This window comes from Pelophylax lessonae (assembly GCF_965119305.1).
Source record: "Pelophylax lessonae genome assembly, chromosome: 3".
NCBI classification, from domain to species: Eukaryota; Metazoa; Chordata; class Amphibia; order Anura; family Ranidae; genus Pelophylax; species Pelophylax lessonae.
This window is the reverse complement of record NC_138770.1, coordinates 396530608-396543144: the sequence shown is the minus strand read 5'-3', so window position 1 is coordinate 396543144 and position 12537 is coordinate 396530608. Positions and strand designations below refer to the sequence as shown.

The following is a 12537-nucleotide window of genomic DNA, read 5'->3' as shown; positions in this document are numbered from 1 at the left end:
AAAAATTGGCCTTACTGTGTATGTATGAATGTGAGTTAGGAACCTTAGATTGTACGCTCCTTGAGGGCAGGGACTGATGTGAATGTGCAATGTATATGTAAAGTGCTGCGTAAATTGACAGCACTATATAAGTACCTGAAATAATAATAATAATATAACAATAGTGCCTCGGTTCCCTTCTTAGTCTACTAAGCTTTTCTGGCACACCAGTAAAAGTATAAATTTGTCAGTAAAATCGCTACATTTTGCAGGTTAACAAGGACACTTATCTCCAGTCTACCTGTGCAGTATTGTACCTCAAACAGATTAGGCCTAATCATTTTCTGCAAAAAGTGAGGTATCAAACCTTTTTAAATGTATAAATGCAGGATCAGAACAGCAGAAAACAGAGTGCTGAAATTTACATTTACAAAGTAAATCTCCAGCTAATGCGCATCAGCAACAACAAACATTAAAAAAGTGGCTCTGCACTCCAAGGAATGGAGCTGCCATGGTAACAAAGATTTCAGATTTTCTAGCAGTTTACCACTCATATCCCCCCTTCTTATTACATTATGATAAAATGTCAGTGGCTTTTATAAGGGCAGAACCATCCAGTGTTAACCTCTTCTTGGTTTTACATGCTGATCGAAAAGCTTTAAAGACTTTAGACTTACAAAGTGTGATCCAATTGATTTGCATCTCTTCTGTGTAACCACACTGCTATGTGTTTTATTAAATCAAGACAACTGCTGAGTGATTGATATATTGTACCCTTACTTTGCTGTGACACCTCTTTCAAAAAGACTGATAATTTGAATTTTGCCTGCTATTTATCCTTCAAGAGACACATAATAAGAAATGATGACACTCTGGGAAACATTTATCTGTACTGGAGGAGCCATATGAAGGATAGAAGCTGACGGGTTGCCATGCACAGCTGCTCCAGGGACGGACTGCTGCAGTTTTGATAAATTCGTCTAACTGTACTTTTTTTTAAAGGGTAGAATTAATTAACAATTTACGACACAATAATGACAATATTCACAGTGAACAAAGTACACAGCAGTATTACAATCAAGGTGATAGACGTTCACAAATTTGTGCAATATCGAAATATATATCAGCTTGTACAGTGACAAAATCAAGTGAATAAATATATGCATAAGGAAACCTGTAGTGTGTCGTCTTACTTTACTTAAGAAAAAACGAACTAACAAAACAGAACGCAAGTATTATATCAACAGAACCACATTGATATTGTATGAATATTATCTATACCAATCATGGATATAATTATCTTCATACCCCCTTCCCCCACTCTAATGTACATTTACAGTTTCAGACATCAATATCTCCAGAGATCGAAGTACGGTAAGCCAACCAGCCTAGATTTTTTCAAATTTCTTGGGGCACCCCCCAGAAGAACACGTTAATTAATAAGGTACTACTGTTGTATAAATTAAGTCCACCCAGAATTAGAGAAGGGGGGGGGGGGGGGTAAGGTTTAAAAAAAAAAAAAAAAACTATCCTCAATAAGGTCTTATAAGAACTGGACAAGTCCTCCTCACCAAGATCTCCCAAAAGGCATCTTGCTGGGGAGCAGATGTTTGGGAGGGCCAATTTTTCCTCCAAAAATCCAAGAACCGATGACCAAAATCTCTTAACGATAGGGCAGGTCCAGATCGTATGAAAGTAGTCACCCGGGGCAGCGTGGACATTCTTGAAGTCTGCTCTACCCATTTTATGAACACATGATGGGGTGTAGTAAATTCGATGTAGGTAATTAAATTGTATTCATTTTTATGTAGCCAATATGACTGTAAGGAGCAATGAGTCAATAATATTTGACCAGGATTACTTTATGAGGGATGGAATATCACTTCTTCACTATCTAGCTATTCTCTCCATTCTTGGGGAGGAAGAGGTCAGAAGCATCAGACAATATCTAGAAATGAGTTTTGAGTGGGAATCCTCAAATAGAAGTTGTTTGAAAATGTAGCACCCTACGGGTAGGTGCTAGGTAAAAGTATAATGGGCCTTGGCTGCCTAACAGCAGGGCCATAAATTCAGCTAGGCTGTCATGTCTCCCAGGTGTGTCTGCTGAGAGGGGAGTCTCCCCACTGGCTCCATGAGAGGATTCTCATTGGGCAGTGGATGAAATCCAATCGGACACACATTCAGGCCTGTATCTACCCCAGAAGGCAGATTCTGCTGCAGAGGATTTTGGGAGTGGGTATATGTTTGAGGGGAATGCATGATGCAACGTCTTTGGAGGGAAGCAGAGTCCCAGGAGGGAGAGTACGGCTGTCTCTTCTCCTGTCAAAAGGATCGGGTGTCTCGGGTGGCTGCCTGGGAATCCAGAGAATGCTAAGTTGAGCTGCGGATGGGGATCCGGTGTGCTGAGGACCAGTGGAGGAAGAGGGGTTCAGTTCCAAGAAAGCCTGCCAAGGTCGTGAGTACTGTGAACTTCCCCTAGGGATCTGCCAAGTGTTCAGCAAAACAGTATCTTCAAACGTCAGGAAGCGCTGGTCGGCATTCAGCTGCCAATGGGCATTTTTGTATAAAGTCTCAGTTAACCTAGTTGAGCCAGAAGATTATCCCACTCATTCCCTTCTCCCATCCCCAAAATACAAAAACAAAACCAACCAAAGATGCCGGAGTGGTCAATGTCTCAACTCTCACACTTGGGTTCACAACTTAAATGTGTTGGAGGTGTCACAGTGGGTACAGTGTTGCATAACCGCACAATTGTCATTCAAAGTGTGACAGCGCTGAAAGATGGAAATTGGCCAGGGCAAAAAATGCCCGATATTGATGTGGTTAAGGAAGATTTTCACTCCAAATTGTTAAAGGTTACCTACCAGTAACTTTGCAAACCTGTCATTCCTGACCTAGCACAACACACAACAAAAGAATCATAAAAAAAATGAACTGTATCTTATACTGGTAAAAACACTCCTTGTGCTTCAGGTAAGTGACTATGCCTTAGCACAGTCTCTCAAACCGTGCCTGAGAAGAGTATTTTTGGAGAATTATGGCATTAGTATCCTGCAGGTGGGAGGTAATATATATCTAAAATTCTTACCCCATTGATCATTCTGTTCTGTACAGTGCTTGTGTCAAAATAAATATGGTGGTTACCATTGCTGGTCTCTCCTAAAAACTGCTAGTTACCTGGCTTTGATTTTATTCTAATGTTTTCAGTACTTTTCAGTGTCACTTACCAGGCATTTATGAAATACAAAATAGGAGTTCTGGCTTGTGCTTCCCCCAGGTCACTTGCTTAGAATGTATTGTGAAATCACTCTTACTTATTTCAAAGAGTTGAGTTACAGTTAGGATTCTACCAGATTAACCGCTTGCCGACCGCCGCATAACTATTTACTACGTCGCTCGCCTGCGAGCCTCTAGGGGGCGAGCGCGCGCCGCCGGAGGCGCGCTCCCGCCCCCGCTTGTTCACTAACATCCCCGTGCGAGTGACCGGCGGCTCCGATGTCCGCCGGTCACTCGCAATCTCCCGCTGGAGAGGGAGAAAGGCAGGCGGCTAATGTAAACAAAGCCACCTGTCATTCTCCCTGATGTAACTGCAGAGATCATACGATCCTGCTATGTAGGATTGTATGTCTCTAAGGGTTACATCACAAGCCACGCCCCCACAGTTAGAATCACGCCCCTAGGGACACACTTAACCCACTGATCACCAATAAAGTTAACCCCTTCCCTGCCAGTGTCATTTTTACAGTAACAGTGCATATTTATAGCACTGATTACTGTAGTAATGTCACTGATATCCCCAAAAGTGTCAAAAATGTCAGTCAAGGGTCCGATCTGTCTGCCGCAATGTCACAATCCCTCAAAAAAAATCGCAGATCGCCGCCATTACTAGTAAAAAAAAAAAAAAAAACAATAAAAATGACATAAATCTTTCCCCTAGTTAGTAGACGCAATAACTATTGAGCAAACCAATCAAAATACGCTTATTGCGATTTTTTTTTACCAAACATATGTAGCAGAAAACAAATTGGCCTAAAATGTTAAAAAATTTAATTTTTACATTTTTTTGGGGAATTTCATATAAAAAAATTTGAAAAATATTGTTATTTTTTCAAAATTGTCGCTCTTTTATATAGCGCAAAAAGTAAAAATCGCACAGGTGATCAAATACCACCAAAAGAAAGCCATTTGTGAGAAAAAAAATTTCATTTTTCATTTGGGTACAGCACTGCATGACTGTGCAATTGTCTGTTAAAGTCACGCAGTGCCGAATCGCAAAATAGGCCCTGGTCTTTGAGCAGCCAAATCCTCCGGGGCTTAAGTGGTTAAGTCTTAGTTGAAATACTTTCTCAATACAAGAAAACAGGAACAGGGGAGATGTACTAAAACTGGTGCAGACAGAATTTGGGACAGCTGTGTATAAGACCCAACCAACTTTTATTTTTAGCTTATTCAGCTAAAGCAAAACATATCCCATTTTAACTGTTTCGAAAACTTCCCAAAGCTTACGATTGGCTCCTAAATTAATCATCAAGCAATAAAATGGCTGGTTTCATAGCTGATTAAGTTTGCAACACCTTGGGAACTGCAGTTCAAACAGAGGCTAAGATTGAAGCCTCCTTAGCTGTGAAAGTTAAGTGGGTTTAATTCCCCTTTAGTGTCGGTTCACACTGATCCGACTCGAAGTCGCCCCGACTTCGGGCGACTAATGAAGTCGCCCGTGCAGCGCGACTTGCAACGACTTCTCATAATGGAAGTCAATGCAAGTCGCTCCGACTTTTCAAAAAAATAGTGCAGGAACCTTTTTCTAAGTCGGAGCGACTTGAGTCGCTCTGATTAGAACTGTTCCATTGCACAGCATTGGAAGCGACTTGTCAGACGACCAAGTCGCCTGACAAGTCGGATCAGTGTGAACCGGCACTTAGGGCCCTTTCACACTGGGTGCCTCTGTTTGAAGGAATCCGCTTGCTCAGTGGGGATCGATTCGCTGATCCCCGCTGAGCAGGCGGATGACAGGTCCGTCTCCGCTCACTGTGCTGAGATGGACCTGTCAGAGTCCCGCTCTCCTCTATGGGGAGATCGGATGAAAGCAGACCGCCTGTCCATTATCATCCAATTCCATCCGATCTGATCCTCTAGTCTAGACTAATGGAAAATAGGGTCACCATCCGTCTAGATTTGGCGGACAGAATCGGATTGGATAGAGGCAGGTGTCAGCAGACATGTCACCGCTGACATCCGCCGCCTCAATAGTGGTGAATGGAGGGTCCTATCAGGTCTACTTAAAAAACAAACAGACGGACCTGATCGGAAAGCCCTTATAAAAGGGCCCTTTAGCTTCGAACATGAAAAACAAAAGCTCATTGGTCCAGCTGCTCCAGATTCTGGCTTCTTGAGTCTTATTAAATTTCCCTCGTAGTGCACTAAAACATGCACAAAAAAACCCCAATATAACAGTTCTGTTAACAGACAATAATGGAATAAAGAGATTATTGCTTACATTTTTGCAATGGTGTCCATAGGCCATGGGGTAGGTTTTAGGCTTCTTTTCTCCTGTCTATGTTGACAAAGTCCCAAATGAACAAACCTAAAAGAAAACAATAAATCTTCAGCGAGAGAATATTTGAGGCATTCTTTATTCATAAGCGATAGTTAAGACTTTCAACTTGTAAACATCAGACATGAAATATGGAAAAAGCACATCATTCTATACTGCGTTTTTGCCTCTCTCTAAGGCACTGTGTATCATTTCTCTCTGTTGTCTTCCTCTGTTATCAACAGGAGTTACTTCTGGCAGCTCTTCCGGACACCAAGTGTAAAAAGGTGACGGGGAGGGAGCTGCAGCACTCAGCTTGTGGCTTGTATTCACAGCTGTGCTTGTTCTCTGTACTGTGTGAAGGGGGGTATGTCCCCTCCCTCCAATCAGGGCCTAGAGCGGTCAGCTCTGTGAAAACTTCAGATCCCCACCCCCTGCTGATAGAACTATAGAGAAATCCTTTCCTGTTTGTGTCTAAGTGCCTAGGTGATCTGAGTGTAAATGGGAGTGGGTACCTGTCAAATCTTTTTTTTCCAAATGTCAAAGAGGAACATGGAAGGAGGCCTTAACTACTTGCCGACCGCCGCAAGTAAATATACTGCAGCGGTCAGCCACGGCCAGGCAAAGTGACGTATATATACGTCACTAGCCTGTCACCGGCTTGTGAGCCAATAGCGGGCGAGCGCTCGCCGTGGCTCGTTCACTAAGGAGTCCGTGCGTGTGACCGGCGGACCCGATGTCCGCCGGTCACTCGCCGATCGTCGGTAGAGCGGGAGAAAGGCAGGCGGCTAATGTAAACAAGCCACCTGTCATTCTCCCCTGTGTAAAAATGGAGATCAGACGGTTCTACTATGTAGAACCGTTGATCTCTGTTTTTACAATAGTAGACATGTCCCATCACAGTTAGAAACACGCCCCTAGGACACACTTAACCCCTCCCTCTCCAATACAGTTAACCCCATCCCTGCCAGTGTCATTTTTACAGTAACAGTGCACATGTATAGCAATGATTACTGCAGTAATGTCACTGGTAACCCCAAAAGTGTCAAAAATGTCAGTCAAGGATCTGATCTGTCCGCCGCAATGTCGCAGTACCGCAAAAAAAAAAAAAAAAAAATCGCAGATCGCCGCCATTACGCGTTTAAAAAAAAAACACCAAAAATGACAAAAATCTTTCCCTTTGTTAGTAAACGTGATAACTTTTGCGCAAACCAATCAAAAAATGCTTTTTGCGATTTTTTTTACCAAACATATGTAGCATAAACAAATTGGCCGAAAATGTTAAAAAATTTTAATTTTTAAATTTTTTTTTGGGGAATTTCATATAAAAAAAATTTGAAAAATATTGTTATTTTTGCAAAATTTACGCTCTTTTTTTGTTTATAGCACATGATCAAAAAATCGCACAGGTGATCAAATACCACCAAAAGAAAGCTCTGTTTGTGGGAAAAAAAGGACGTCAAATTTGTTTAGGTACAGCGTCGCACGACCGCGAAATTGTCTGTTAAAAGTCACGCAGTAAAAAAAATGCAAAAAAACCCCTGGTCAGGAAGGGGGTAAAATCTTCCGGGGCTTAAGTGGTTAAAGTGGAACTTCCCCTTTTGGCCAATGGCCTACATTGCTAAAACCTAGACAATCATTTCTGGAGATGCCCTTTCAAAAGCAGGGAATCAAATTCATATTTCAGTTCAAAGTGAAAAACTGCTTTCTATGCTGGTAACAAAATGGTTTCCTTAAATTTTCTAGTGGATGTTCACCTATTTGAAGACTCATATAGGGCTTAGCTCATCTAGGAGTTTCTGTTTTAAAAATAAACAGAGATACTTTGACATGGCATATCCTTTGCACACCTTTCTGGCTAACAAAATTTGCAAAATCTGAACTTTCCTTGTATTTTCCCTTTTACACTGATCCTGTCACTTGGTAAAAGAGTAACTCCACTTTTGTTGAAAAAACACATTCCCTTTAGGGTTATGTATGTACATTGCAGGGATTTTACCAAACCTTGTTGCAGATTCCTACCTTTTGTTATTCTGAAGAAATAATTGTTTGTCTGTGTCCATGTGCTAAATGAATCTGTATTGGAGTGGTTTTATATCTGCCCATCAGCTGCTGCACCTGCAGGGCTCTAATGAGGAAAGGGGCAGGGTCCCTTTGGATGTTATTTCCCTTTGAGAGTATCTCCCCAAAAATGGCATCTTTGTTGCAGGGCGTGCATTAAATCTGACTTGTATCTTAGTACAGAATTCTGGGAAAATCAGTGAGCCAATCACACGAGAAGTAAATGACATATCTAGGGAGGGGGGTTCTGTATAATATAATACAATATAATATAATATATACAAAGAATAATCTGCGCTTGGATAAATGTATACAAGCAGCCGGCACTAAAGGCTGATTACACACCACAAAGACAAATACATAAAAAGGGGGTGCAGCGCTAACCAAGCATCACAAATTAATCACTATAGCATACATTTCATAGGAGCCCAAATATAGAGATAAGTAGCATAGAATCCCAACACCAGCTTCTGTTAAAAAGATGTACATGCACACTCGTCAGCACGATGAGGGGGCAAGCCTGTTTACCCACAAGTTATGGAGAGGTCAACAACAGCATAGTGGAAATCAGTGGCCAGATTAGACAGCCAAACCTTTAAGTATAACTACAGGCAAAACTTTTTTTTTCCAATTTTGGATAGCGTGGAGAGGGATTAGAACACCTGTTTTTATTGCTGTCTGTGCCCCCCTTAAGGTGATTTACCCTCTCCATTTGTCCTGTATACCATTATAATTGAAAGTGAAAGTAAAAGAAAACTTAAAATTTTGGGTTTTCCCTAGAGAAGTAACAGAGGGGAAATCTTCCAATGGAAAAACTAGTTATGGTAACCTGGAGGTACCCAAGGAATCCCCTAATTTGTAGGGTTTTCTCTCACTTCCTGTTTAGCTATAGGACAGGAACTGAAGGGAAATCTCCACAATTGGACACAGATGATGAAACAAAATCTGACAGGGGCTATAACCCTCTCTTGCTCTATCCAAAAAAAAGATTTGCATATAGTTCTACTTTCAGCTAGTTTACACACACATCCTGAGTCAGTGCAAGCCGCTATAATGTACAGGCCTCATAGTCTCCTTACACAAAGATCCACAATATAAGCAAGGCTCTCAATTGTACGCCTCTGAGGACGTTAAGATATGACAAAACGCGTAAGCCAGGACTGGAAAGTATAGCGTAAGCATGCTATCTTGCCGCGGCCATCTATAAAATACTGTTTGTTTTGCCTATTTTAATATAATTTTATGTGAGTGGATTTCTTCTCAATAAAGAGTATTTAATAGCTTCATAGACATATTACACCAAGGTCTTGTCATTTACATTTCTCTGAGGTACTATTGAGAGCCTTGCTTATATTGCAGGAAACATGAATCTTTGCGTAAGGAGACTATGGGACCTGTACATTACAGCGGCTTGCACTGACCGAGGATGTGTGTGAACTAGCTGGAGTTTGGCTTCCTCACCTGACCACTGATTTCCACTATGCTGTTGTTGACCTCTCTATAAAACTTGAGGGTCAACAGTTTCCGGTAAGTAGGCTTGCCCGCTCACTGTGGTGATGAATGTGCATGTACATCTATTTCACAGAAGCTGGGGTGGGGATTCTAAGCTATTTATCTCTATATTTGGACTCTTATGAGAACTGTACTAGGGATCGACTTGTATAGTTTTTTCAGGGCCGATATCCATATTCCTTACACTCTTCAAGCCGATAGCCAATATTAGGTGCTGATATTCTGCACATTTAAAGTTTTTATTTTTACACTGTCCTTTTTCAATTTTTTTTTATCTTTTTTTTATCACTTTTATTGCTGTCACAAGGAATGTAAACATCCCTTGTGACAGTAATAGGCAGGAACAGGTACTCTTTATGGAGGATCTGGGGTCTATAAGACCCCAAATCCCTCCTCTTGAAACAGTACCGAGGTGATGCCTGTAGCTGCAGGCATCACTCCAATACAACCACTATCGGCCATATCGGCAAGTTTGTGACGGATACTTCAAAAAAAGTGAATATAGGCCCCACTGATAATCCGTTGATCCCTAATTTATACTATAGAAACTCATTTTTTTGTTTGGTTAGCGCTGCACCCCCTTTTTATGTATTTGTTCTGCATACCAACTGAGAACAGGACACCTCTTCCAGGTGGCCATATTGCATTGCATTTTGTAGAAAAGTCATTTTTAACAACATTCAATTACAATACGACCTGTGTCACAATTGTATATATTATTTGCTAACTTATTTTTCCATGAAAGCGGAGTTACCCTTTGCAAATGTCAGAAAGCATAGTCTGCAAAAGAGGAAGGTTTATATTCACCTGTGCAGCAATCTGCTTCTTCAATCTCACATACAACACTTCTGGGAATGCTGGATGCCTGAATTCCACTCCGCATGTCCTATAGTACTGAAATGGTCAAAGGGAGGAACCACAGAGGGACCAGGCATCTGCCACAAGTGTTTTGAATATGAAGAAGCTGTTGCTATGAAAACTATTAATTGTTGGAGGAATGGATGGCAGCACAGGTGAGTATAAAGCCCCTTCTTTTGCATGTTGTGCTTTTTTGACACTTTTCAACTAGAGCCGTTTTAGGCATATCCTCTATAGTGACTGAAGAGATGGCTTATACGTTGGTAAAACTATACTTGTTTTTCCAGCTTCTATTCTTTTAATATAAACATAGATTTAACCGCTTGCCGACCTCCGCACGACAATTTACGTCGGCAGTCAGCCCCTCACAACCAAAGCGACGTAGGGTTACGTCGCTAGCCTGTGAGGGTCTAGGGAGAGAGAGCGCGCCGCCGGAGGTGCGCTCCTGCGCGGTCACGGACCACCCCTCGCGTGTGCCCGGCGGACCCGATGTCCGCCGGTCACTCACGATCGTCCGTTAGAGCAGGAGAAAGGCAGGCAGCTAATGTAAACAAGCCGTCTGTCATTCTCCCCTGTGTAAGAATAGTGATCATACGGTTCTACTATGTAGGACCGTTGATCACTGTTCCTACATCTCAAGCCACAGCCAATCACAGTTAGAATCACACCCCTAGGGACACACATAACCCCTCCGTCTCAAAAAAGTTAACCCCTTCACTGCCAGTGTCATTTTACAGTAACAGAGCATATGTATAGCACTTATTACTGTAGAAATGTCACTTGTAACCCCAAAAGTGTCAAAAATGTCAGTCAAGGGTCCGATCTGTCCGCCGCAATGTCACAGTACCGCAAAAAAAATTGCAGATCGTCCGCCATTACGCGTTAAAAAAAAAACAACAAAAATTACACAAATCTTTCCCTTTGTTAGTAAACGCGATAACTTTTGCGCAATCCAATCAAAATACGCTTTTAAAACAAATTGGCCGAAAATGTTAAAAATTTTTGATTTTTACATCTTTTGGGGGGGGGGGGGAATTTCATATAAAAAAATTTGAAAAATATTGTTATTTTTGCAAAATTTACGCTCTTTTTTTGTTTTTAGCGCATGATCAAAAAATCGCACAGGTGATCAAATACCACCAAAAGAAAGCTCTGTTTGTGGGAGAAAAAGGACGTCAAATTAGTTTAGGTACAGCGTTGTATGACCGTGCAATTGTCCGGTAAAGTCACGCAGTGCCGAATCGCAAAATAGGCCCTGGTCAGCAAGGGGGTAAAATCTTCCGGGGCTTGAGTGGTTAAATGTTTTATTTTTTTAACAAAAAATAGTGAAATAGAAATTTATCATAGAGGTCCCTAAATCATATTATAGGGTATGGGTTGTACCTTTATAAAGACAAAACAATCAAACGTGAATTATGCTCTACAGCGGTGGTCTGCAAACTGTGGCCCGGGGGCACTATTTCATCCACTGACATCAATGAAGGGGCACTCTTCTTCCCAATGACTCCAACCATGGTGCACAATTTCCATCAATGACACCAACAATGGGGCACAGTTCCTCCTAATTACACCAACAATGGGGCCTATTGACACCCCTGATGGGGCACAGTTCCTTCCAATGACACTAACAATGGGGCCCTCTGACACCACTGATGTGGCACAAATCCTACCAGTGATACCAACGATGGGGCAAAATTCCTCTCACGGACACCAAAGGTGGGGCATTGTTTACTCCCAATGATGCCCGGACATTTTCTACTCCCGATGGCCACAGTACGGCGGACAGTAAACTGGCCCTTTGTTTAGAAAGTTTGGAGACCCCTGCTCTACAGGTGCAATAGAAGTTGTGTACTTGACAAAACAAAACTAAAAATAACCATAATTATTATATACACGTAAACATAAATATTCTGAAATAATAAATGTCTAATAAAAGAATGCTGTAGCAGTTTATTTTTCCTTTATCTTGTTATTTTTCCAGAAGGCCTATTTTCTTGGAATTATTACTGTTGTTTTCAAACATGGAAACCAGTCTTTTTTTCTTAGCTTCATGTTTTTTTTTGTACATTTTTTGCTCATTTTCTTTTGCAGCAACATACAGTAGCTCTGGCCTTGAAAAACAATAGAAGAGAAGAGATCGCTAACACGCCACATGTTTTGAACTGTAAAATAGCAGCTTCAGCTTCTCTGTTACTTTAGCCTTGCAGTGCCTATCAAAAACAAATGTTATGCAGGGTTTGAGGTGAGCAACCCCTGTCATTAAGCATAACTCCACTTATGCTTATTTTATTATCTTTTTTAGCTAAGAAAAGGTACAGTTTGCAATTTTCGATCTTATTCAGTAAAGAACACTGCATTCTTAAAGCGTATCTATAGTCAAAATATAAATCATATCTATTTTCACACTGTATTTAAATTATTTTTAGCCTACTCCAAGTAATCAGAACAATCTTGAAGTTTGTAAACTTACTTTGCGAAGTTCCTCACACATTTATTTTCTACTGGGAGTATACAATTCACAGAGCCTGCCTTTTGAACTACAGAAATAGCGAGGAGGAATTTCAGGAGGTGAAGCCACTACAGGAATAACACCT

The 12537-nt window shown here is 41.2% G+C and overlaps 1 protein-coding gene across 1 annotated transcript in view; it reads right to left on the bottom strand.

Moving 5' to 3' along the window:
- FIG4 (FIG4 phosphoinositide 5-phosphatase) overlaps positions 1–12537 on the bottom strand; it is a 448851-nt gene that overhangs the window by 85438 nt on the left and 350876 nt on the right. Inside the window, exon 22 of the mRNA XM_082251578.1 lies at positions 5477–5563. Within this exon, the coding sequence (XP_082107704.1) occupies positions 5477–5563 (87 nt within the window). The remainder of the gene's footprint in view (positions 1–5476; positions 5564–12537) is intronic.